Here is a 27427-nt window from a genome sequence, read left to right as displayed (position 1 = left end):
GAACAGCAACAAAGAACAAAAGAGGGCCCGCGCGTGAGGGGAAAGAGGCAGGCAGGGCAGGAAGAGAAGCCTGGGCGTGTACCGCACAGCAAGGCAGCCCAGCGGAAAGGGTGCTGCTACCGTGGGCTTCGAGTGAGTTCTGTCACTAACTGGGCAAGTTACGTCAGACACTCCTGATTCCAAGACAGACATTTCCTCCTTCTGCTTAAAACGCTCATCTCCTTGCCTTTGCCCCTTCTCATGGCTGGCTCCTTCTCTTGAGCCTTTAAGTCTTGGCTCAAATATCACCACCTCAGGAGAGGCCTTCCCCGATGACCTGGCCGAAGCCGGGGCAGAAGCTCTGTCTTCTGCAACAGGGTTTGGCACAGAGTAGGCTCCTAATGCATGTTCACGGATGGGGACTTACTATTTTCTATCACAGAACCTGCTTATTCTCTGCAGAGATTTCTTTGCCTTCTAGGTGTGTATATGTGTATTTCCCCACGAGAGACAGGAAGTTCCATGAGGACAGGGACGCTTGCTTCACTTTAGTCTGTACAGCCTCTGCCTGACCTGCAGCCGTGCGTAACACACACTCGACCGTAGCCGAGACTCAGTGCTTCGTATTTATAATCAACAACCCAGTGAGGCAGGTCCCATCCCACCCATTTTACAGAAGAAGTAGAGGTTTAAACAGGTGAAGTACTTGCTCAAGGTCACAGAGGCAGAGCCAGGATGTGAACTCAGATATGCAGGTCTGACTCCAACGCCGGTGATCTCAATAACACGGTGTGGACACGGCTACTACAGAGCCTCCGTGAAAGGGAAGACACTCGGGCTAATGTATTGCCCAGACACCTACCATCAAGCCTTGCATACAGCCGGCACTCAAACAGTACTTGCTGCATGGAACAAGAGATGAATGCTAAGAAGCTCCTCTGGGGAAATGAAGTGAGTTCCACAAAGCACAGAACCTGGGATCTGACATGATCCTGGAGGGGGGTTTCTTAGCCCACCACCTCCAGCAGGGCAGCGTGCTCTCATCGCTAACAGTAACTCACAGAGGTAGCTGTGTTTCTCACATCTGCTCGGGGGTGGGAAGGAACAGGCCCCTCCCTGTGAGAGCTTCTCCCAGGTGATTCTGAAAGCCCCGTCCCCACGCCCAGTCGCCCCACTGTCCAGTTTCACGATTGCATCGTTTAAGTCCTTGCTGATGGGGATGCTGCTTGGGAAACTGCCGGCAAACAAGGAAGTACAATTAAGAAATGTGGGTGTTTTTCTGGGGATGAACATGGAAACAGACACAGAGATAGGGGCCAGAGTCAGGCGTGGAAGAATGACTGCTCCCAAGGATTAAAACCTGCCTCCCACATGAAGTCACTTTAGAAAATGATATCCTTTCCAAAGCATAGGGCCTTCTTTCCCTTGGGAGAGTCAACGGATGTACAAAACTTTGTGTTTTTTTAATTCCACAAAGAGGAGACTTGGCTCCCTTTTGGCATCTGAGCTGATACAGAAGGCCATAAGGCTGTCATCCCACAGATAAATTCTTCCTGATGCCTTCCCTTGGCCACCACACATGGACCGGGAGATAAGGGCGGCCTCTTGCTCATCCATGCCGTCCCTGGCAGCCAGAGCGACCCGGGGTCCCACTGCTGTGCAAACGCAGGGAGAGGGCTGCACACTGACCTTCAAGCGGATCATCAGGTTCTTATCGGACAGCAGGTGGATGCAGCGCTCCATCACATCTTTGGCTATCTGGATCTGCACTGGCGGCGGGGGCTCCACATCAGGACCAGTGTCACTCTCGTCTACCTTTGGAGGCTCTGACTGCTCCTCTGGAAAAAAAGCTTAACTGGGGACAGTGTTTTATGAGAGATGCCCCACATCGATGTGCTCTCCCAACCTCAGACGCAGGAATGGCGTTTACAAGGAACTGATCCTAAGGAAACCATATAAAATTTGGGTAAGAGCACCTGGGTGGCTCAGTGGGTTAAAGCCTCTGCCTTCGGCTCAGGTCATGATCCCAGGGTTCTGGGATGGAGCCCCGCATCGGGCTCTCTGCTCAGCAGGGAGTCTGCTTCTCCCTCTCTCTCTGCCTGCCTCTCTGTCTACTTGTGATCTCTATCAAATAAATAAATAAAATCTTAAAAAAAAAAATTGGGGTTAAGCTATCAGTCAAGATATTCACCAGAGTGGCACCTGGGTGGCTCAGTGGGTTAAAGCCTCTGCCTTTGGCTCAGGTCATGGTCCCAGGGTCCTGGGATCAAGCCCCACATCGGGCTCTCTGCTCAGTGGGGAGCCTGCTTCCTCCTCTCTCTCTGCCTGCCTCTCTGCCTACTTGTGATCTCTCTCTGTCAAATAAATAAATAAAATCTTAAAAAAAAAAGAAAAGGATATTCACCAGAGCATTAACTATATAACAGCTAAACTGGGGGTGGGCGGTGGGGAGAACCCCTCCATTGCCACCTAAGGGGGAATAATTACATAAGCCATGCTACGTCCATACAAGGATGTTATCATGGGGGCCCCCAAATTTGTGTTTACTGAGGGCTTTAACAACAAGGGAAAATGTTTATGAAAGATTATTATGTTGAAAAGAGAAAAGCAGTATATACAATTGCATACACAGGTGGAGCATTATTATGTAAATTTCTCGCATAGCAGGAAGTACCATGAAATACTAACAGAGATGGGGTCATGAGATCATATAGGATTTTGATTTTCTTCCTATACCTTCTGTCTTTTCTAAATTTCCATTAATAAATATTTCAAATAAAAATGTAAGAGGGCAATATTTTAATTTGGATCCCTGAGACTGGCAGCTCCTTTGCTCTGACCTTTACCCTTTCTTTCTTCTTGGTTCATTCTTTGACTAAGAGGCTCGTTTGTCTCCTCCACCAGCTTGCAGGATCTTTCAATGGCCAAGTTCAGGCCTTACTGATGTCTGCATGAGAGATCCCAGCGCGGCAGCCTGGTATAATACCCAGGGAGGGGGTTTGGTCAAAGGAGGTCAGTTCAAGTCCTGACTGCACACCTATTAGCAACCTTCTCATCCTACATTACTTCATCTGGAAAAAAGGTATAAAGCACGTACACCTCATTTGCTTGAGAGTTAAGTAAGATGAATGCCACCAGCTATCAGCATTCTTTCACTGCCTAGAGTGCTATGCTGCACACGATAGGCCTAAGTTTGTAAATTAAAACAACAATGAAAAGACCTGAGAATTGCATGAAACCCAGGCCAAAATCCCTAGCCCGGAAAATTTTCCTCTATGTACATACAGCCCCCAGCTCTGCAGCCCCTCCACCAAGCCCCCATTACTAGCTGTGCTCATTTCCACTGAGCTGAACGTTGTGTCCTTCACTTTTTTCCATTTCTGTTTCCTCTGCTGGAAAAAAACAAATCTTATAGCAGAGGCCACACCTGTCTCTACCAGATGCTGAAAAGATAAATGAAAATGCATTTGTAGAATGCTTGGATTTCTTGGAGAAAGGGACCTCAGATACACGAGGTGCTTTCATTGTGGCTAAAACAAAAACACATGTCAAACCAACATGAAGCCAAACATTCTTTATAATGCCAAGTCTGTGGTGTGAACTTGATGAATGATAATTATAAGAATGATAAGGCTGTGCTTTTCTTCCCAGAGGAGGATTTGTTGTTTGAAATTCACCTATTGCACAATGTTATTTGAGGGATGTGGATTTTTCCGTTACTGGGAGAAAGGTTGATTCATTCAGTCTGCTCCTAGCCAACATCAACTAGAACCAGAAGATCCTAATCGTGAAAGAATGGATTCACAGACAATACTAGAATTTCAAACAAGAATGGCAAATCCGGATTACGAGGGATCATGATGCCTCCCCTCCCTCTGAGTTTCTGGGTTTGGGTGTGGGGTGCAGGTCAGGAAAAGAAAGATTGGGTTGGCTTGAGAAATAAAACTGAGAAGAAAAGGCCTCGTAATAGACTTCTGATCAGAAAACTGTCCTCGGGGAGGGCAATGACTCTGCGTTCCGCATAAATCATTCCCCGGGCCCTGTGATAATTCCCTGACACACTAAAGGAACCGGCAGTAGTTAGATGCATCGAACAGACTATTTCCTATTATCCTGGAAGTACTGGTTTCAGTTCACCAGAGTCTCGGAGTGGAGACCACCAAAAAAGAGAAAGAATCCTGCTCAATTCCAACCTAACAAACTAATTTGGGATTCAGTTCGATTTAGGATAGTTCTGAGACCACCAAGCTCATTATGACTTGGAATTTTATATTTGCAGAGGAGATTCTAACAATTTATTAATCCTTCCGTGACCTGAAGCTCCAGATTGAGCTTGTGAATAAAACAACAGGCCGGAGCTTACACTAGCTTGAACTCCCTTCTCCTTTATCATATAAGTAGGGAAGAAAAACATTGAAATCTCCTCCCACCAATAAATAAACGGACAAAACATGTGAATAGACGATGAGCATGAGAAAAAAAATCGTCGGGAAAGGAACATACAGGAAAACGTTTGACCTTGCCTGTAATCGAAAGAAATGCAAAGTCAAATATCGAGAACCATTTTTCATCTATTAATGCAGCAAGAAGTGAAAGTCATAATGGCCAACGTTGGCAAGGCTGTGGTACCACCAGTGTTAATCCCGCGCTGCTGAGGGAAGGTATAAATTGACACAACCTTTCTGGAAGGCAATTTGGCAAGCATAAAATAATGTTCATATCCTTGACCCAGAAATCCCACTTCTGGGATTTATAAAGAAATATGCCAAAAAAAAAAAAAAAAGGGAAAATGTTCACGTGCACAAAATCATCCACTGCCACACTGTTTATTAGAGTGAAAAGCTAGAAGCAACTCGAACTTCCCACAGGGGAATGGGTACTTAGTAGCAGCTATTAAAACATTAATTATGAAAACTCTACAGCAACATGGGAGAGTTGCTGATTGTATAACTAAGTGCAAAAAGGGCATAATGCATTTAAACTCTAGCTGGAACCATACAGCAATAGGTCTGCAACAAAAAAGAATGGGATAAGATGGCACAAAAAATGAGGGTGCTTCCGCTGAGCATGGTGGGGTTAGGAGCGACTTTTCTGATTTCCAAATGTCTTGTAATGCGATCTCATTCTTATAATAATCTGCTTCAAAAAGAAAAAACTGGCTAAGCCAAAATATACAGTTACCTTCTTCATTATCAAAATCTGAGACATTTCCATCTGCCACATCCTTTTCTTTGAGGTAGTTCAGCAAAAATTGTTCAATGTCTTCTGCTGTGGTGGTATTCTCAGGAGCTACTGGTCTTTGGCTCAAATGACTTCCCTCCTCCCCTGCACTCTGCTCTTGGGGTTGCCCGAGATCACCTGTGTCTGGGAACCACTGGGCTGAAAATAAAGTGTTATAATGATCACCACGGTCATTGACAATAGGCATTAGCACTCTAGCAGCAGAATACGCTCTTTGCCACGGCCTGCGTGGCCCCACACGATCCAGTCCCTCCGTCCATCTCTCCAACCTCATCTTCCAGCTCCTCCCAGTTGCCCGTGAACCGAGCATCTTCCCATTCCTCCAATGGGGCAGGCGTTTTCAACCCCAGAATGTTTTGCATACACTCTTCTTGCTGTCTGGACTACTTTCCCTACGACGTCACATCTGGCTAATTCCAATTCACCTTTCATGTCTCAATATACATAGAACTTGCCTAGGAAAGCCATCCCTTGGCTTCCCAATCCAATATAGGTCCCTAAAGGCTCTCTTATAGAGTACTATCTTCTCTCCTTTCATATCAACTCATAATGATGTGTAATTACCTTTATCTTGAGTATACTGTTTAGTGTCTGCATCTCCCATTGGACTCTACACTCCACTGATTGCCACTGGAATCCAACATGCCCAGCGTGGAGTGGGTGTGCCCAAATATATATGCTGAATGAGAAAATATGCAAGAGAATACATACAAGCAACAGAATTCTGAGTACAGGGTACACTCCTCATTAGCAGAAGACCGGCTCTATAGTCTTGGAATGGACACAGCCTCTCATCTGTATTTCTGATAAAAAAGGCTGGCATGTTCTTTCCAAAGCTTTTCCTTCTTCAGGCTGCTCCAATACTTCTGATGTGTCACTACAGAATAAGGCTTAAACATCACTGAACCAGTCAGTGGTTTTCAAACTGTGCCTTGAGGAGCCCTAAGCGTTCTTCAGGAAAGTCTCGGGGCCACAACAGGGAGGGCCCCGAGAGACGGCATGCTAAAGGGGGTGGGCCCAGGGCGTCTGACTCCCCTCTAACCCAGCAGCTCTGATTTCAACTCTTTTTACGTACTGGGTTTCCCCTAGGGCTTCATTTCAAAAAAAGACTCTAAACACTTAAAAGAAACAACAACAAAACCCCAGAAAACCCCAGCGTGAATTTTCACCCTTTTACAGACAGCAGGAAAAATGCCTCCGATAACCTTTAGCCCCTGCTAATCTCATTTCTGTCAAGGAGCTCGTGCACAGAGCAACAGCAGACAGGCGATGCCAGGACCAGGCAAATGGGAACCACAGAGAACAAACGCTGGGTGAGAGTCTGTACCCCAGAGCCTAGAGGTTCTACATGGAGGGGACCACTTAGGCCATTTCCTCAATGTCCCACCCCCGCACGTAAGTCAGGCCCTAGCAGACTCCAAGGGATTGCATTCCTGACATGTTAAAATCAGGACTTAGCATTTACAATGATAAACGTAGATATGCTGCAAAGATTTCTACATTGAGGCTAGTACCAGACACTGAAGTCTTTGCTTACGAATGGCTTTTAAACATACGAAAAGCAGCTCAGCCTCACTCTTAGTGCAAATTAAACTATAATAAGGTGCTATTTTTCTCCTATTGGATAAGCAAGGATTAGCAAAAGACTCAGGAATATAGTCGAGAGGAGGGTATGGAAAAATCAGCTCTCTGCTCCACTGCTGACAGGAGTTTAAATGGGTGCAATTTTTTGGAGAGCACCCTAAAACTCTCCATCCAAAACTGAAATGTGGGGTGCCCGGCTGGCTCAGTCTGGAGCACATGACTCTTGATCTCAGGGTTGTGAGTTTGAGCCCCACACTGGGTACAGAGATTATAAAAACAAAACAAAACAAAACAAAACAAAACAACAACAACAAAAAAAAACCAGATTAAATGTACTGTCCTGTAAGCCAGCAGTACTCCTTCCTCGGAAGTTACTCTATTGATATACTCTGACATGTTCAAAATGACCTCTAAAGATATTCACTGCAGCATTTTTTTTTTTTTTTTTTTTTTTTTTGTGGTGGCAAAAGAATGGAAACAACCAAAATCTCCAGCCGGAAAGGACCATTTAAGCAAACTGTGCACAGCTGCACAACAGTATCCCAGGCAGCCACGAAAACCAGGTGGCAGCCGTCCACATATGGCTGTGGCACAGGCTCTCAGTGCCAAGGGGCGTGGCACAGACTCTTCCTTGCTTTCAAAGCTACCCTGTTCTCGTTGCTGTGGGTCCTCAGAAACTGGCAGGAGGTGCTCAGCGGTAACCACGCTGATCGCTCCTGCCCTCACTGTGGCACTTAATGTTTTCTAGCCAGTGAACACTGCTAATTATGGTGACTCCATTTCCTGAAACATGTGCTGGGTCCTCTGAAGACTTTCTAGACGGTCTCTGAGACCACACTTCCATTCCCATTTTAAAAGAGTGGCCATCAGTTAGGTCAAGATCTCAGGGTTGGGGGCGCCTGGGTGGCTCAGGTCATGATCCCAGGGCCCTGGGATCAAGCCCTGCATTGGGCTCCCTGCTCAGTGGAGAGTCTGCTTTTCCCTCTTCTCTGCCTGCTACTCCCCCTGCTGTGTTCTCTCTCTTTCTCTGTCAAATAAATAAAATATTAAAAAAAAAAAAAAAAAGATCTCAGGGTCGTGAGATGGAGCCCCATGTCTGCAGGGAGTCTGCTTGAGATTCTCTCTCCCTCTCCCTTGGCCCCTCCCCTCTCCTCTCTCTCTCAAAATAAAATAAAAAAAGAAGAGAGTGGCCATCAGTTAGACAACTTGAAAACAAACAGAAACGGCAACACAAAGTGACTCACGTGCAACTGACCAATTCTTCAGCACTGCTCACCATTCCAAATGCAAGTATATTTGGGGTGATTTCAACGCTTTCAGGAAAGCCATCTCCCATCTTGCTTCTTTCCCTAGGATGTCCTCAAGTCAATATTAACCATCTTCCTTTTTATCTCTACAGTGGAGACCCTTCCCCTTCCGCTTCACTTAAAAAATAATAATAAAAATAAAGTGCTACACAGGGTTTCTCCTTTCGAGGTGACCAAAGACATCAGCAACCCAAGACAATTCAATTTTCAAGGCCCCAACTGAGATATCTCCTGAGAGCATATACTTAATAGGCCTTTTCTCAATATAGTTTTTTTTTTTTTTTAAAGATTTTATTTATTTGTTTGACAGAGATCACAAGGAGGCAGAGAGGCAGGCAGAGAGAGAGGAGGGGAAGCAGGCTCCCTGCTGAGCAGAGAGCCCAATGTAGGGCTCAATCCCAGGACCCTGGGATCATGATCTGAGCCAAAGGAAGAGGCTTTAACCCACTGAGCCACCCAGGTGCCCCTCTCAATATAGTTTTAAAATCTCAAACGGACACGTAGTCTAGTTCCCCAAAGCACTAAAGGTGGAAGTCTGGGCTAGCTTCAGACCATGGAAGCTGTTAGCCAGTCTCAGCAGTGCTGCCGCGAGGGCAGTACCTAGTCCTTCTCGGTCACTGCTGACGTCTCAGCGACTAGGCCAGTCCAGAGACTTCCAAGTCATTGCAAAATAAAATCCAAACTCCTTCCCTTGGTCTAAAAGGCCACATGGGGTTTATCCTCGCCTCACCTCCCCTGCCAGCTTTATCTTGTATCACTCTCTCCACAGTGGCCTCTCTCCCAGGCTCTGGCCTCTCTCCCAGGCTCTGAAGTCCTTTCTTTCCTCCACATCTTTGCATCTGCTTCTTTGACCTGAAGGTTCTTAAAAAACATAAAAAGGATAGGACAGCTCCACACGTACCGAGGGACCCTTCTCAGCCTTCAGGTCTCAGCTCCACTGTTGCTTCCTCAGGGAAGCCCTCCCTGACCACTCGACTGAAAGTATCCTAGCCCTGTTCCTCTGGCATCAGGTTGTCTGTTTTCTTCATAGAGCTTATTAGACTCTGAAATGAACTTGTTTAATAATTTACTTGCCATCTCTTTTGCAGGAGCAAGAAAATTGCATGACTGTACTTGCCTTGCTCACTGCTGTATCCTGATGCCTAAGCACACTGTCTGACACATGGCAGCCACGCTTTGGCAAAGGAATGAATAAAAAAACATTTAGATGGCATGCGAGTGTTTACGAATGAATGAATGAACACTGGAAATGGTTTGAGGTATAGGGTAGATGACGGTCTCTGTTCCAGCCACCCGTCCTTGCTGTGACAAACTTTCTTACATGATCTTGGCTTTCTTGGCTGACAAAATGAGGTCTGTAACATTTCCACCTACCATGGAGGCTCCTAGTACTGGAATAAATACTAGAGATACGGTCTTTGGATAAAAGGGACTCAAGTATATAGCTCATTATTTTTTTCAATCAAAGACTGACTATCTAATTAAGAGATTCTTTTTCTTATTGTCCAAAACTTTGCCACTTTAATGGTTTTTAACACCTCCAACAGACACCCAACAGGATCACCTTATACAATTAAAAGGTTAAAGACGTTTCTACAGGTGCCTGGGTGGCTCAGTGGGTTAAGCCTCTGCCTTCAGCTCAAGTCACAGTCTCAGGGTGCTGGGATCGAGCCCCACAATGGGCTCTCTGCTCTGCGGGGAGCCTGCTTCCCCCCCACCCCGCCCCCGTGCCTGCTTCTCTGCCTACTTGTGATCTCTGTTTGTCAAATAAATAAATAAATCTTTAAAAAAAAAAAAGTTTCTAGACCTCTGTCTAGTATGGTAATCACTGGGTACATTTGGCTATTTAAGTTAAAATAAAGAATTCAGTGCCTCAGCTACACTAGCCACGTGTAGCTAGTGGCTACTGCAATGGACAGAACATATATAGAATATTTCCATCATCACAGAAAGTTCTAGTGGGCCGTAACACTCTAGCTCATCTGCGGACTGAGTAATTCCTGTTATTCCTATTCTCCATTAGTACAGAGACTTCTAACCCCACATATTGTCAGAAGCAGTTTGGGATACTGAAAAGAACAAGACTGTCACAATTCCTGACTTTACTCCTTATTACCTGTGTGAACCTGGCTAAGTCGATCTCCCTGTGCCTTAGTTCTTCTTTTCGGTTAACATAAAAAGAATGTTTACATTTAATCTGCAGGGTTTATGGCCCGGACATAGAGAAGTTCAATATATGGCAGAGGTTATTAAAAGTGTGTGTATACACAGACATTAAAAAAAAAAAAAAAGCAGTAGAACCCTGGCATAACCTGTAGGGCTGGACCAACAACTATTCAAATAATGTCCTCCATAGCATAACCACACACAAACAAAAAAGAAGATCAGGCAAACAAGGATACTAGGCCTTCCCCTAGATTAGCATTAAAAAGGGCTCTGACTGTACCTAATGCTGCCAGCAAGGCATGGAGGACGCCCACAAAGGAAGTAGCTCTCTTATCATAAAACTGGTCCAGAGTGGCCAAGACGTCCTGAACCACATCTACCACCAAAGGAAGCAGGCTAGCATCCGAGTCCCACAGCATGACTTCCAAGACCTTTGGGGTATGGGGGTGCAGAGACAGATGACGCAGATTTAAAGAGATCCCATTCACCAAATAGTCCGAATTTTGACTGATTAGGTGCTGCGGAGAGTCGTAGCCACAGGCGTGGCAAATGTCCATCATGGCGCCGGTAGCTGCCTGACTGATGAGCAGGGTTTGGTCCCCGGCCTTCTCCAGGACTGGATAGAGGGCTGACATCAAGAGCAGACGGAAGTCTTTTCCTAGTGCATATGCAAAGCGGCCGATCCCTTCCAACTGGATGCATATTTGCCAGATGTTGCTATTCATGGAGCAGATAGTGGGACCTGGCTTTGAGAAGGCTGGGAAAGATGTGACTTGGCAGGGGTGTGCAGCAGATGTGATGGCCTGGAGGCCTGACTGCTTCATTGTTAGCGCCTCTCCCCCTTCCTCAGATTCGATACAGGTGACCAAATACCAGTTTTCTTGGCTCGTGTATTCTTCAAGTATAGTGGTCACAATCTCTTTCAGTTCCTCCGGGCTTGTTTTAATGTGGTTTTCGTGAAGATTCTCCACCTCCAGCCCAGCAGCCCCCACAACCAGCTCATTCAGGATCATGGCGGCTTGCTTCCGGTAAACCACGGACTCGTGGTAGAGCTCCATAAAGTGATCGACGAGCAGATAGAGGTCCCCATAAAACCCGAGGAGCCGACACAGCTGCTGCAAAAGCAGGAAAAGCCTCTCGTCGGTGAAGAAGCGGAAGTACCTCCTCTGCATCAGAGCCGCGCTCTCTGGGGACGAGCTCAGACCACCAGAAGGCCGGCGCCGCTCTTCGACGACCTTGATGTCGGCCACGTCCAATTCCAGCACTTGGATGAGCGCTTTGGAAAGGCGCTGAAGATGGGCTGCAGAGCGGAGGACGAAGTTCACTTTGGGGCCCAGGAGTTTCAGATAACCGAGTAACAGGGAGAGAGTAGAGAATTTGCCCTGATCGTCCTGGGAGTTCATGAGGCGGGGCAGAGACGTGGCGAGGGAATGGAGGTTTTCTGACAAGATGTCCGCAAAGGCTCTGTTGCCGACCACTACTTTCCGATCTGCGAAATGTCTCAGAACTTTACTGCACTGGGCTTGGACCTCGGGACTCTCATCATTTACTAGACCCACCAAAGCCTTCAGAAGGGGTCCAGCTGAGCCGACCAGGGACTGACTGCATTTTAAGAGAAGGGCCTCAACGAGTTCTGTCAGGGCTAGCCTCACCTTCCAGTGTGGGTGCACGGAAACACACTCAGTTATCTTTTTAATAAGGACGGTCAGTTTGTCGCTGGTGTTTTTTACCCACTTGGCTTCCCTGTGAACCATCAGCTCTGCGACTCTGGGCTCCACGGAGGCAGGCTTCTGTCCGGCGTCCGAGGTCCTTTCGAGCTGTTCGTCAGCCATAATGAAACTCACTGTCTCGTAAAAGATCTTTAGGGAAGACACGACAATGCTGTGCCCTTGCTTAAAGTCTCCCGTGATCACCCGGGTCAGTGCCATTGAGATTCCAGGTAAAAAAGAAGCAAACAAATCCCCCAGCTGTTTCTGTTCAGGCTCACCCAGGGACCTCGGGTGGTCCTGACAGTCGCACTGGAAGAGGAGAACCTGCAGACATTTTAAGGCAGCAACTTTAATTTGCTTGGATTTCTCCTGTTCTGCGAGGTCCAACAGTAAAGATACGGCAAATCCTAACCGAGGCAGGATGGAGGGCTCATAAAAAGCCAGGATGGTGTCCCCGTAAGCCGAGTGCATCAGCGTGCTGAGGCCCTGGATCACGGCCAGCTTCAGCTCCTCGGACACAGCTGCGGGTTGCCGGGTGCCAGGCGAATACAGGCACGCGGAGAGCTCAGAGAAGAGCTCCTGGAGAAGCTCTCGTTCCCTCACGCAGGTGGAAGAGAGGACGAACGTGAGGCATTCCACCACGCTCTGGATCAAGCGCTCTCTCTTGGGGCCCGGCGTCTTCAGCGCGAACCGCAGTGGGAAGAGGACGTACTGCTGGAGCTCCTGAAGGGCCGAGTCGCTCACTGCCTGCAGTTGCGCGCGCAGGCGCTCTACGGTCTCCACCGTCTGCGTCTTTGTGAGCTGAACACAGACCGGGCGCAAGGCCCCGAAGGCCTCCTCGGGAGTGTTGAAAACGGCCATCGCGCAGCAGCCGTCTTCTCACTGTGAAGCATCCTGCAGGCCGGAGGAAGAAGGCTTTTCAGTGAAGGTCAAGCTCAGAGCAAATACAAGGCGAACTTGCTTTCATTCAACCACAGACACTTCGTGGGGGCCTCTGTGCCAGACACCGCACGAGGCACCTGGGGAGCAACGGAACTGAGAGAGGTGGCTGGCTGCTCTTCTCGGGGTGGGGGGGCCCCCCAGTCCAGGGAGGGAAGAAGCCCGACGGTTACGACACAGGCTGCTAAGAACTGGGACCGGCCCGTGCTCACGGTCCTGGGTGGATGGTCCTGGGAGACCCACGCGTCAGAAGTCTGCGAAAGCCAGGGGAGGGGTCACAGGAAGAAGATGCTTAAGCCGGACTTGAGGGAGGAACAATAGCAATCTGTGGGCTACGCTAACGAGTTTGGATCTTAACCTGTGGTAGAAGTGGAGAGCCACTGAAAGTTTTATCTTTTTTTTTTTTTTTAATTTAAAGATTTTATTTATGAGACAGAGTGCATGTGCACACAAGAGTGGGACGAGCAGCAGAGGGAGAAGCAGACTCCCCACTGAGTAGGGAGCCCGACGTGGGACTCTATACAAGGACCCTGGGATCATGACCTGAGCCGAAGGCAGACTTTTAACCCACTGAGGCACCCAGGCATCCCAGTTTTCTCTTTTTCAAGTTGAGGTATAAGATTCATAGAGTAAAATGCACTAGTCTTAATGTACAGCTCAGTGGATTCTTGTGAAGTAGAAATCTATACAACCATCACCCAAAACAAGAGAGAATATTTCCAGCACCCTGGGAGGCTCCCTCAAGCCCTTTTACAGTTGATTCTGATTTCCCCTGCCCAGTGGTAACCTCTACTCTGACTTCTATGACCACAGGTTCATTTTGTCTGTTCCTGTCTTGGAGAGGTTTTAAGTGGAAGTTACAGGATCAGCTTTATGCACTGAGAAGGCCCCCTGGCAGCCAACGATATGGGAGAAGAGTCAGAGCTTGGGTGAGACCAAGAGCAGAACAAGACAGGAGGGAGTGGCCAGAGAAAGGGGAAAACCGGGAGCACACACCATCACAGAAATCACGGGTGAAGACAGAAACCAGCAGGATGGAAATATGGACAGCAGGCAGGCAGTGAAAGGAGATAGGTTTATAGGTGAGCAAAGGAACTGAGCAACTTAATACCGGATAGTCTCTTTCCTTTGTGAGGAGAAATTCAAAGTCAGGCTGACAGTGAACAAGAAGGGGGAGGGCGGGGTAAACAGAGGGTTTGAGAAGAGAAATAAAAGTCTCCAATATTTCCCTTTGGGGAAGCAGAGCATGCTGGGAAGACATAAAAGTGTGGCCCAAGGGTACTGAGGACTGAGCTGAAGCTGGAGACCATAAACGAGTACAACTGTAAAACGCTGGCACTGGAGGGAGTTTATAGAGATCGTCTAGTCTGGTGGGGTCTGTCAGTCCGTCTGTGTCTCCCAACCCCTTTCTCTCTCTTTTGGCTCAACTTACTGGGGGCTTCTGAATAGATGATGCCCCTTCCTCCAGATGAACCCTCCAGAGCCCCACTGACTACAGGGCTGACAGGCAAGTGGTGCCTGGTGGATGTGGGCAAGACCTGCTCAGCCCAGCGAGAGAGAGTCAGTGCCAGATTTCCTCCTGGGTCAGGAGAGGGCTCCAGGGCAACAATCAGGCTCTAAAACCCTGGAGAGAGTCTGGTCCACAGAGCCTCACGGTATTCTGCAAGGAAGGGCAATATTGGTCACTGTGAAGCTTGCTGGGGGGATACCTCTTGGTCTCTGTGACTCCCCACCAAGGGAGAAAACTCAAATCTGCCCTATCTCAGGCTACTGATGGCAGAAGGCTCGGCCAGGGATTACTGCCATCCCACTGTCACCGGCTCACACACACGTAACCCGGAGGCTACTGTGCCGTCCCCTGCTTGAGGTACTGTAGTTGGAACACCAGAAGGGAAGGAAGATAGCCACTTAACGCAACCCAGGAGTCGGAGGCAGGAAAAGCAAGCAGAGCACTGTCTGAGGTGGTGAGTTTTAGACTAACAGAACCACTAAGGGAGACAGACAAGAATTGGAAAAAATAATAAGAGTGATAAAAAAAAAGTCTGATCACAAGACAAATGATATCTTTTAGGATTTTAAAAACATGATTTTCCACACCGAGAAAGCTCAAGTGATGGTATTTTTTAAAAAAAGATGGTTAACTACTGAGATCCAATCAGCAGCCTAGAAGACCTAGGAGAGCTACTTTAAAACTCAGAGCAGAAATACAAAGAGACGGAACTCATGAGACTTGGAGAACCGACACGTAAATAAATAGCAGGGAATTCTGGAAGGAGAGAAAGGACCAGATGGAGGAGCCAGAACAAATAAACAAATGAAACATTTCCCTGAGCTGCAGAAAGATTTACCTGGAGACTGAAAAGACAGAAGGACACACACCTAATCACACTCTGGTAAAATTCCTATATGCTAAAAGAGACAGAAGAAAATTATACATACTTTCAGGAAGAAACAAACAAATAACTTAGAAGAAGACCAGGTCTGGCTTTCTCATCTGCAACAAGGGACATCAGAAGACAATGGAATAGCATCTACTGACTGCAAAGGAAGGCCTGTGGCCCCCAAGTCCTATATACAGCCAAGAGAGACACCAGTCAGACTGTATGAACAAGAGCAAGGATGCAGAGAGGGCATGACCCACACACCCTCTGAAGGAAGGTACTTCAGAATGGATTCCATTCAAATGAACAACTCAAAACAGAGACCTTAAACAGGAAGATGAATGAGGAAGGAAACACTGTTAGCATTCTCTTAGAGTGGAAAACTTGTTTCAAATAAAATGTTGAAGTGGAAGCCCACACAAGGTAGAATAAATCAGAGGGTCTGGTTGAAGCTGGAGTGAAGGCAATGGCCTGGGGCTCTACATCTCTCTTTATCTATCTCAGGAGTTTCAAGAACACAACCTGGGGCCCCCCCGGAACTACGCTCTCAGATTCTATGACACAAACAACTATAGAGCTAATGAAGTGGGAAGACACAGTACATCCCAAACTGAACTCAGCTCGACTGTCGGTGCCCCCCTGGTGATTTACGGCCTTCACCTGAGCTAGAAACCTTAGCCTCTCTTTCTCCCGCCTCCCTCTTAATGCCCCCATTCTCTTCAATGTCATCAATGCTACCCCGTCAACATCTTTCAAATCTGTTGCTGACGTTAACCATCTATTTAATGTTGGACTGCCTGGAACTGTTTCCTCCAGGGCCCTTGGCCTCGCGTGCTGGCCCTTCTTGGAGCCACATTTCACAATGACATGTACGTAATCTTTCTAAAACAAAAATCTGATCCCTCTTCGCTGCTTAGAATTCAACTGCGATCCCTAGCCTGCCTATTCACCATGGCACATGGGGCCCTTGGCCATCGGGCTCCTGCCTAGCTCAGCAACCTCAGCTTCAACCCTTCCAGCTGGAACTGCAGCCATGTGAAATGACAAAACTTGCAACTTCCCGAGCAGGTGGCACTCCTTCACATTCGCGTCCTCTGTCCCGTTTCAGTCACCTCCATGCACACTGCTACTATGGAATTCCGTCTGCTGCAGGATTTATCCTTCTGTCTTAGCTGCTTTAGACGGGGCAATCCTGTACATCGAACCTAGAAAGGCATCTGGCACATGACAAGCTCTCAAAAACATCGGGCCCCTTCTGCCTTGAAGTTGGATATGGTAGGGTCCTGGCAGGCTAATACTCCTGCTGACAACTACAAAAAGCCAGATAAATTACAAAAACAATTTCTTAAAACATAAGTAGTTGTGGAAGCAACAGGGACTAGGTGGACGGATACTCTCGCCAGGGGGGAATGTTCAGTGAGTCAATGGTTGATAGCTGTTTCTCTTTATTTTTTTGCTTTTTCATTTCACTTCATTTTATTTTATTGCCCTTGCTGCATTTGCCGACCCTTGACATGAGCTCAGGATTACAGTGTGGCCCAGGCCAAAGGCTGTCCCTTAGGAAAGAGAAACCACAACGCTTTTAAAATATTGTTATGTGGGGTGGAGGGGGACAAACCTGCAGTTTTTAGAGCTCTCAAAATACATGGCTTCTGGGAGAAGGCTGCTGCTGGGGGATGGACAGCTGAGAAATGTCCAAACACATGAAAGAGATCAACCCCACGGATTCAAGCTCAGCAAACCCAGGTTGGCGGTACAAAGACAAAGACACACAGATCACAGCCGAACTGTTGTAAACTGAAACTAAAAAGAAAAATCTTAAAAGTAACAGAGCAGTAAGACTGACAGATACTTCTCCACAGAAACGATGAAATCTGGAAGACACTAGAAGGAGAGGGACATCTTTAAAGGGCTAAGAGGAAATAACTATGAGGCTTGCATTTTATACCCTATGAAGCCAGCGTTCAAAATTGAAGGTGAAATAAAGATGGTTTTGGATAAAAACTAAGCGAATTCAGGGCACCTGGGTGGCTTGGTGGGTTAAAGCCTCTGCCTTCGGCTCAGGTCATGATTCCAGGGTCCTGGGATCGGGCCACATTGGGCTTTCTGCTCAGCAGGGAGCCTGCTTCCCCCTCTCTCTCTCTGCCTGCCTCTCTGCCTACTTGTGATCTCTGTCTGTCAAATAAATAAATAAAATCTTAAAAACAACAACAAAACAAACTAAGGGAATTCATTGCTATCAGGTCTGCACTAAAGGAAAAAATAAAGGGAAAAATGAACCTAGACAGAAGCACGGCTATGTAGGAGGGATTGAACAACAATAGAATATACCGGTATAAAATAATTCTAACTATACAAAATGATTATGTCTTTTGCAATTTAAGTATATATATAAAACCAAAGTGCAAGACAATAATGTAGAAACAAAGGTGCATGGGAGGGGATGTAAAAGGAGTTACATGTATTAAAAGTCCAATAGTTTGAGGAGGTGGTACAATAATCTGAAATTTGTAGGGTAAGCGCCGAAAGTATTGTAAAAGAATATACACTTAAGTTCAGACAGCAGTAAAAATAGGACAATAAATATTTTTAAATTTATCCAAAAAAAGGTAAAAAATGAGAAAAAGAGAAGCAAAACCAGTGGTCATATAGGAAACAAATAATAAAATAGTAGAGAGCTCCCTGAAACAATGATTACATTAATGCAGATTTTCTCAACGGTGGCACCTTTGACATTTTAGGTTTGATAATCATTTGTTAGTGGTTGGCTGTCTTATCCATTATAAGATATTTACTAACATCTTTGGCCTCTGTCCCCAGGTGCCAGTAGCATTCCTCCAAGTGCAACAACCAAAAATTTCTCCAGGCACTGTCAAACGCCCCGTGGAAAGCAAAAATGGCCCTTGGGTGAAAATCATTGGTGTAGCCATCAAAATCCCAGCAGGATTTTTGTAGAAAGTAACAAGATGACTCTAAAGTTGATATGGGAATGCAAAGTGCCTCAAATAGCAAAGACAATCTTTTTTTTCTTTTTAAGATTTTATTTATTTATTTGACAGACAGAGAGATCACAAGTAGGCAGAGAGGCAGGCAGAGGGGGGGGGAACAGGCTCCCTGCTGAGCAAAGAGCCCAATGCGGAGCTAGATCCCAGGACCCTGAGACCATGACCCAAGCCAAAGGTAGAGGCTTTAATCCAGTGAGCCACCCAGGTGCCCCCCCCCCTTTTTAAAAAGATTTTATTTATTTGAAAGAGAGAGAGAGAGAGAAAGAGCACAAGTGGGGTGAGGGGCACAGAGAGAAAAAGGCTCCCCGCTGTTCAGGGAGCCTGATGTGGAACTCGATCCTGGGACTCCGGGATCATGAGCTGAGCTGAAGGCAGACGCCTAACTGACAGAGCCATCCAGGCACTCCAGCAAAGACAATCTTGAAGAGAAATTAGATTGGTAAGTTGTGGTAGTGTAAGTTCTTTCACTATCTGATTTCACTATCTGATTTACGGTACATGTACAGTAAGTAAAATCAGTGTGTTATTAGCATAAAGATTGAAAAACAGACTAATGGAACAGAATAGCCCCCTCAAATGCAAGAGATCCACATACCTCACGAAGGCAAAAGCTGAAATGACCTGGTGGAAAGAATAGTCTTTTTAACAGAAGGTGCTGTGTCATTTGGTTATCCATAGGAAAAAATATGTATGTCTTGATTCCATCTGACACTGGATTTAAATGTGAAATGTAAAGAAAATGTAAGAAAACAGAGAAGAGCATCTTTGTGATCTTGGGGTAGGCAAAGATTTCTTAAACAGGATATAGAAAAGGGCCAACTATTAAAAAAAAAAGAAAGAAAGAAAGAAAAGGATAAATTGGATTACATTATGATTAAGAACTTCTGTTCCTCAAAAGACACCATTAAGACAGTGAAAGGACAACCCGTAAAGGGAGGAAAGGTGTTTGCTATATATCTGACAAAACACTCATATTGATAATATTTTTCATAAATCATTAACAACCCAGGAAAAACATGGGAAAGGACTTGAGCAGACATATCAAAAAAGAGGATACCCAATGCTTAATCAACATATGAAAAAAGACACTCCACATCATTAAGTCAGGAAAATGCAATTCAAAACTTCAATAAAATGTCATTATGCATCCACCAGAAGGGCTAAGCTGAAAAAAGGGAAGAAAAAAAAAAAAAAAGATAAAGAGGGGCGCCTGGGTGGCTCAGTGGGTTAAAAGCCTCTGCCTTCGGCTCAGGTCATGTCCCCGGGTCTTGGGACTGAGCCCTGTATCTGGCTCTCTGCTTGGCAGCGATCATGCTTTCTGCCCCCCCCCCCACCCCCCCCCCGCCCGCCCCTCTTCCCCCCTTTTATCTCTGTCTTTTAAAAAAAAAAAAAAAAACTTAAAAAAAAAAAAAAAAAAAAGAAAATACTAGTTGTTAGCAAGGAAATGAAGCAACTAGAACTCTTATTCAAGGCTGGTAGGCATGTAAACTGGTACAACTACTTTGGAAAACTCTTCGGCAGGATCTAATATTCTAAACACATGCATGCCCTATGACCTAGTAATTCTACTCTTCGATAAATCCCCAACAGAAATACATACATAAACATACCAAAAGGTGTGTTCAAGAATATACTATCCACAATTGCCCCTGAATGCCCATCTCCAGGAGAATGGATAAATTGTGGTATAATCTCTCAATGGAGTATTATACAGATGAAGATTTACCGCAATTGGAGATCTTTAAAAGAACAGGTTATAGACTCAGAAATATATAAACCAGCTTTTGCAGGGAAGACAGTATACCAAATTGCTGCTTTGACATGACTATAAAAGGCAATCATATACCTTTATGGGATGGCCATGAAATCACACTTGTGTGACAATATGTCAATTACAAAAGAAATTGTTTAGAGATTTAGAGACTGAGGAGTCTCAGATTCTATTCCTATAAAATGCAGCCCTGATTACTGAAAGTGGTGCTGCAAAGTTTGATGTTTCTGTAACTGATGGTTCCAGGGGCGTTCTGGCCCACTGGGATGAGGCATTCAGAAAGAGTGGATTCTCTGGCTGAGTGGAGAAAACCACCCAGAGTTCAACTGTGGCAAACAGTGACTGAATAAACATAAGCCTGAATAACCAGTTCTCGATTGCTGATGGGCAACTATGTCTTTTCTAGCTCAGCACACCCAAGCTGTGGTCACGGAAAGCAGTCACTGAGAGGCAAGGGAAGAGATCCACAATCGTAGTCCATGGGTGAACCCATAGCCTCTCCCCATCTTCCCCTTCTCTCTCTGTCTTGTCACTGGATGGGTTAGAGACCATCCCTGGGCCATGGCATATAGGTGGTGAAGAGAAATGGAGGAATCGGCACCAGAAAAGATGCTATACCTTATAGACACTTAAAAGGATAAGATGGTAGATCACAAGGCACTTACTATATCATACAATCAAGAAGTGGAAAAGGGAGAAAAAAGGAAAGAAGTACAAAAGACATTTGGAAAAAGAATGAACTTCAACAGGGAAGTGTTCACGGAGGGAGGGGGATTTGTGTTGGAATTTGAGGATTACATGTTTAGAGCTGTGCAGGAAGGCTGCTCAAGGTAAAACAGCTGTTACAAGCAAAGGCCAGGAAGAAGAAAAATCAAAGCACCTTGTAAATGTAGAGACAAGATAGAGATGCCATCACAGCAAGTGAGCCACACTTCATCCAGGGCTGACATGCTCATCCCTGGGCCTTTGCACTTGCTGTTCTACCATTATTTCCTCAAGACTTGCTCTCTCATCACTTTTAGGGCTTACTCAAACGTGAATTCTGAGTGAGCCTTCTCTGACCACTCCTGTTTAAAACTATATTCTATCCTCCCTCTTCCCCACTCCTGCACTATCTCCTCATCCTGACAAAGTTTTCCTCCAGAGCACTTAGCACCATCCATCAAACCAGATTATCTACCTGTTTATTTATTGTCTCTCTCCTCTCACTAGAATATAGGCTCTAGAAGAGTGATAATTTACAGGTTTGTTTATTGCTTCAGGCACACAGCAAATATTCAATAAATGCCTGTTGAATCAACAGCCATATTCTAAGCTCTGGTTCTCTTGTTGTTAGAGCTTTAATATCAGCTGTGCCTGAACTGGATTCTGGGTAAAAACTGCCATACTCTTCTTCTCTTGGGTAATTCCTACAGGTAGCCGACATCATCCTTTATGGGAGGATCCTGTTAGATTCTCCTTCTCTTTTTTTTTTTTTTTTTAAGATTTTATTTATTTATTTGACAGAGAGAGAGAGATCACAAGCAGAGGCAGAGAGGCAGGCAGAGAGAGACGGGGAAGCAGGCTCCCTGCTGAGCAGAGAGCCCGATGCGGGGCTTGATCCCAGGACCCTGAGACCATGACCCGAGGGGAAGGCAGAAGCTTAACCCTCTGAGCCACCCATGTATCCCTAGATTCATTCTTAAGGGGCAATCATAGCTCTAGACTTTGGCTGGGCTACTTTTAGACTGTTTCTAGGACAGGGACAGAATAAGAACACAAATGTGACTATCTGGATTCGAGTCCTCGCTCTACACCTGGCAGTATGATTTCCATGAATTTCAATTTCTTCAACCTACATAAATTTGGTACATAAGACTTTTTTCCAAAAGTTCTAACTCTGAATAACCAGCATATGGATAAAAAAAAAACTGGGCATAGATTCCACAGACAAGCATTTAGACATAAGAATTGCTAATACAGGTTCTTGAACAGAAGGAAGAGAATTAATACTTGCTGGAAAAAACCCCCACCAAATGACAGGCATGTACTAGGTATTTTATGTAATAAAAATTCCTCATCCACCAGCTGAGTAACTCAAGGCTCAGAGAGGTGAAGTGACGCTTGGTCACACAGCAACTGATGTCAGACCTGGAATTCATCTCAAAGGCTGAATGCATACTTTCCGCTAGACCAGAGGCTACCCTCAGTCTGTTTATCAGAATCAAGGGGGAATCAATGGAAGCACAGATTCCTGGGCCCTACACCAGAGCTACTGAATCAGAATCTATGGGGGGTGGGGGAGTAGGGGAGATGGTAGGTATGCTTGTGAATCTATTTTAAAAGTTTGCAAGGTTGGGGCGCCTGGGTGGCTCAGAGGGTTAAGCCTCTGTCTTTGGCTCAGGTCATGATCTCAGGGTCCTGGGATCAAGCCCCACATTGGGCTCTCTGCTCGGCAGGGAGCCTGCTTCCCCGTGCACCCCCCACCCCCCACCTGCCTCTCTGCCTGCTTGTGATCTCTCTGTGTCACATAAATAAATAAAATCTTAAATAAATAAATAAATACAAAAATAAATGTTTGCAAGGTCAGTCTGATGCTCCTCCCCCCCCAGCATGGAAATCCCACACTGTACACATTCTACACAAACTCTGTCTTCTGAAGAGTAAGCACCAGGTGATGAAAGGAGTACTCGCTCAGGATCCATCTGGCAGTAGTGTGCAGAGTGCACTTCAGGGCTGCTGCCTTGGGTTAAAGTGACTGGTTTATTTGTGTACCTCTCCAATAGAACAGGATACTTTTTAGTGTTACAGCTTTCCTTGTGATTTTTCCCAGCATCTGGTATAGTGTCTGCCAAGCAGTTCCCACTCACTGTTTGTTTAATAAATGAGTAAGAGAGGCTGGATAAACCTTAAACCTCCAGTACACGTGAAATTTTGTAGCTTCCTACTCATTCTTTTTTCTATCTAGAAATGTTTCCTTAGCATATACTATGTGTCATGCACCGGGCTAAGTTCTGGACAAGGAAAGGGAGATACAAAGTTACCTAGAGGGTCTAACACTGCAAAGAAGGAGTATACAACAGAACAGTAAGGAGAGGGGTGCCTGGGTGGCTCAGTGGGTTAAGCCTCTGTCTTCGGCTCATGCCATGGTCTCAGGGTCCTGGGATCGAGCCCTGCTCAGCGGGAAGCCTGCTTCCCTCTCTCTCTGCTTGCCTCTCTGCCTACTTGTGATCTCTTTCTCCATCAAATAAAAAAAAAAATGAAATCTTAAAAACAAGCAAACAAAAAACACAAAGGAGTATACAAAATAGAAGTGGAGGAGGGGAATCAAGGAGACTTCCCAAAAATCCTTCCCCAAATTACTTTAGGCTCATTTCATTTATAGCTGTCCTCTATAGAATATTTGTCAAATGGTGCCCTGTATTAGACTAATATTTATGTGCCTATACTTTCTACTAGACAGGAAGTTTTTTGGTAGGCAATACATTCTAGAAAAGTGGTTCGTAACTTAGAAAAGAGTGTACATCAAGAATATACACTCCTTTCCCTCACCCTCAGGGTAGTGTCAGAGGAGGCTTATGGACAGTCAGGACTTTTGCTACTGTCCTGTGATAAGGAGGCCACCCTTAGTGCAGCACAGTGGATACCAAATGGGGTGCTGGAACTCTCACTTCTACTGGGAAGTAATGAGGAGCCCTTCACCTTGGGTGTCAAAGGAGACTGAGTTAAGACTCTGAACTTCTACCTACACTTGGTTCTCCTGCCAAAGTGGTGTCAGAGAAAGCCAGCTAGAACAGAAAACTTAAATAAGATCCAGAGTGTCAGAAATTAATGCAAAAATGTCCAATCAAAAAGCATTCATCATACCAAGAGACAGGAAGGTCTCAAACTGAAAGAAAAAAACAAACAAACAAACAATCAATACATCAAACACTGAGACGAAAGAGATGTGAGAATTATCTGATAAAGTTATTAAAGCATCCATGATTAAAATGCTTCCAGGAGCAATTATGTGCTTGCTTGAAGTAAATGAAAGAATAGGAAGCCTCAACAAAGAAACGGGAGATGGAAAGAAAAATCACATGGACATTTTAGAATTGAAAAATCAATAATTACCAGAGATAGAGAAGGACATTCTATAACCATGAATGGGTAAACCCATCAAGAAGACATAGTGGGGGTGCCTGGGTGGCTCAGTGGGTTAAAGCCTCTGCCTTCGGCTCAGGTCATGATCCCAGGGTCCTGGGACCGAGCCCCGCATCGGGCTCTCTGCTCAGCAGGGAGCCTGCTCCCCACCCCCCACCTGCCTCCCTGCCTACTTCTGCCTACTTGTGATTTCTGTCTGTCAAATAAATAAATAAATAAATCTTAAAAAAAAAAAAAAGAAGACATAGCAATACTAAATGGATTATGTTAAGACACAAATCAACCACAAAATACAAATACAAAATAAAAATCCAAAATAACCCCAAAATGTGTGATGCAAAAATTCATTAAAACTGAAAGGAGAAGCAGGGGTGGTCACCACAAATACAGGTGGTGACTTCAACATTCTTCTCTCAACAATTGATAAAACAGGTAGAAAATCAACAAGGATAACAGGACTCAACAACGCCCTATGCCTACAGGATCTAATCAACATTTAAAGAACACTCCAACCCACAACAGCAGAATACATTTTCAGGTGCCCACAGAGCATTATACCAAAATAGATCATATCCCAGGCCATGACACAGTGAATACGGCAGCTTCCCCAACCACAATGGAATCAAACTAGAAATCTCACAACAGAGAGATTAACAGGAAAATCTCCAAATACCTGGAAACTAAGCAACATGTTTCTTTCTTTCCTGCCTTTTTTCTTTCCTTTCTTTTTCTTTCTTTTTTCTTTCTTTCTTTTTTTTTTTTTTTTTTAGAATTTTTATTTATTAGATAGGGAACATAAACAGGTGGAGTGGGAGAGGGAGAACCAGGCTCCCGCTGGGTAGGACTCCCCCCCCCAAATGCGGAACTCGATCCCACGGCCCCAGGGTCATAACCTGAGGCTAAGGTAACCGCTTAATGACTGAGCCACCCAGGAGCCCCAAAGCAACACATTTCTAAATAATTCATGGATCAAAGAGGAAATCTCAAGGGAAATTTTAAAAAAGATACACAGAGGGGCGCCTGGGTGGCTCAGTGGTTAAAGCCTCTGCCTTCAGCTCAGGTCACGATCTCAGGGTCCTGGGATCGAGTCCCGCATCGGGCTTTCTGCTCAGCAGGGAGCCTGCCTCCTCCTCTCTCTCTGCCTGCCTCTCTGCCTACTCGTGATCTGTCTGTCAAATAAAAAAAAAAAAAAAAAAAAAAAAAAAATCTTTAAAAAAAAAAAAAAGATACACAGAAATGAAAGTAAAAATACAACGTATCAAAATTTGGGGGACACAGCTACAGTCATGCTGAAAGGGGAAATTTATAGTAGTTAATACGCATGTTAGAAAAGGGGAAGATCTCAAATCAATAATCTAACTCTCACTTTAAGAACCTAGAAAACGAGGAGCAAAATAAAACCAAAGGAAGCAGAAGGATAAAGAGCAGAGTAGAAACCAATGAAATTGGAAAGAGAAAATAGAGAAAGATCAATGAAACAAAGCACTGGTTCTTTGAAAAGATAATAAAATTGACAAACTTCTGGCAAGACCGACAAGAGGGAAAGACAGACAAGAGGGATAATACAGGAACACCATAAACAACTTCACACATATAGTTGATAACTTAGACCAAATGGCGAATTCCTCAAAAACTACTACAGCTCACGTAATATGAGAAAAATTATTTAACCTTTGACCAGACTTACAACTTTTAAAAACTGAATTTGTCATTTAAAAACTCAAAAAGGAAAAAGAAAACAAATCCACAGGCCCAGAAGGTTTCACCGGGAACTTCTACCAACCATTTAAGGAATTAGCACCAATCCTACCCAACCTTCTAGAAAAAGGAGGAAATCTTTTCAACCTGTTTTATGAAGCTAATATTACCCTGATACCAAACCTACCAAAGACAATATGTAAATAAAAAAGCTACATACCAATTTCCTTCATGAACATAGATGCAAAAATCCTAAACAAAGATTATAAAATAAAATGTGGCAGCATGTAAAAAGAATTATACGCCATGAGAAAGCAGGGTTTATGCTAGGGATGGAAGGCTGACTCAATATTTGAAAATGAATCAGTGTAATTAATATTAATGGACTGAAGAAGAAAAATCAGATTGTCATCATCTTATCTTTCAGACTTCTAAACATTGAAGTGTTTGAGCACTCAGTCACTGGGCCTTTCTTTTTCTTTTTCTTCATTTATTTATTTGAGAGAGAGAGCTCACACGGGCATGTTTGCACGTATAAAAGCAGAGAGAAGGGGCAGAGGGAGAGGGAGAGAAGCAGGCTCCTTGCTGAGAAGGAAGCCCTACGTGGTGGTGGGGGGAGAAGCTCGATCCCAGGACCCTGGGATCAAGACCTGAGCCAGGCAGACGCTTAACCACCTGAGCCATCCAGGCACCCCAAACTCTCCTTTCTACAGCTATTTCCCCTTATGATGCCCACATTTATATGTTTAACTCTATCATGTCTCTTCCTTGAACTCCAGACCCATAAATCCAACTGCCTATGAGAGAAGCCTTTACCTGGATAGGTATTTCCACGTGGACACGTACAAACCTAAACTCCTGCTTTTACTCCCTAAACCAGCTCTTTCTGCAATTCAGAAAATGCACAGTCCCATTTTTATGGTTGCTCAGGCTGAAATCTTTGGGGCCACCTAGACTCATCTTTGTTTTACATCTCATACCTAATTTGTCAGCAAATACTGTCCTACCTCTTAAAGACAGAATCCTGGGATTCCTATTCCCGGAATCCAACCCCCTCTCACCACCTCAACCCTGGTCTGAATCATCCTTTCACCTGGGTTATTACAACAGCTGCTCAACTGCTCTTCCTGCTTCCACCCTTGAAGCCTTACTGTTCTCGGCCTAAGAGCCACAATGCTCCTCTTTTTCTCAAAAGCATTCAGTGAACTCTCATTTCATTCAGAGTATTATCCAAAATTCTTCCTATGGCTTACAAGTCCCCATGTGATGTGGTCCATGTTATGTGGTCCCTGGCTACTTTTCTGAGCTCATTTCCAGCCTTCTGGTTCCTATCACTCCAGCCTTATCATCCTTCTTGCTGTTCCTTAAAAATGCCAACAATGGTCTAACAATTGCATTTAGTTTTCCCTCTGCCTTGAACAACATTCTACCATATGGCATATGGCTTGTTCTCTCGTTTCTTTCAGGGATCTAATCAAATGTCACCCTATCAATGAGGCCTTTTCTAACCCGCCTATTTAAT

The 27427-nt window shown here is 45.1% G+C and overlaps 1 protein-coding gene across 1 annotated transcript in view; it reads right to left on the bottom strand.

Annotated features, from left to right (window-relative positions):
• Positions 1-27427, bottom strand: part of LOC111141435 (TELO2 interacting protein 1) — a 45745-nt gene that overhangs the window by 16640 nt on the left and 1678 nt on the right. The window contains exons 2-4 of the mRNA XM_022493978.1: positions 10558-12880; positions 5161-5358; positions 1669-1817 (exon numbers count right to left, since the gene is read on the bottom strand). Coding sequence (XP_022349686.1) covers positions 1669-1817; positions 5161-5358; positions 10558-12847 — 2637 coding nt within the window. The 5' untranslated portion in view covers positions 12848-12880. The remainder of the gene's footprint in view (positions 1-1668; positions 1818-5160; positions 5359-10557; positions 12881-27427) is intronic.

Source organism: Enhydra lutris, unplaced genomic scaffold, assembly GCF_002288905.1.
Source record: "Enhydra lutris kenyoni isolate GAN:26980312 unplaced genomic scaffold, ASM228890v2 scaffoldscaffold6, whole genome shotgun sequence".
Lineage (NCBI taxonomy): Eukaryota > Metazoa > Chordata > Mammalia > Carnivora > Mustelidae > Enhydra > Enhydra lutris.
Note: the sequence above shows the minus strand (reverse complement) of the source record. Positions and strands in the feature narration are given on the sequence as shown.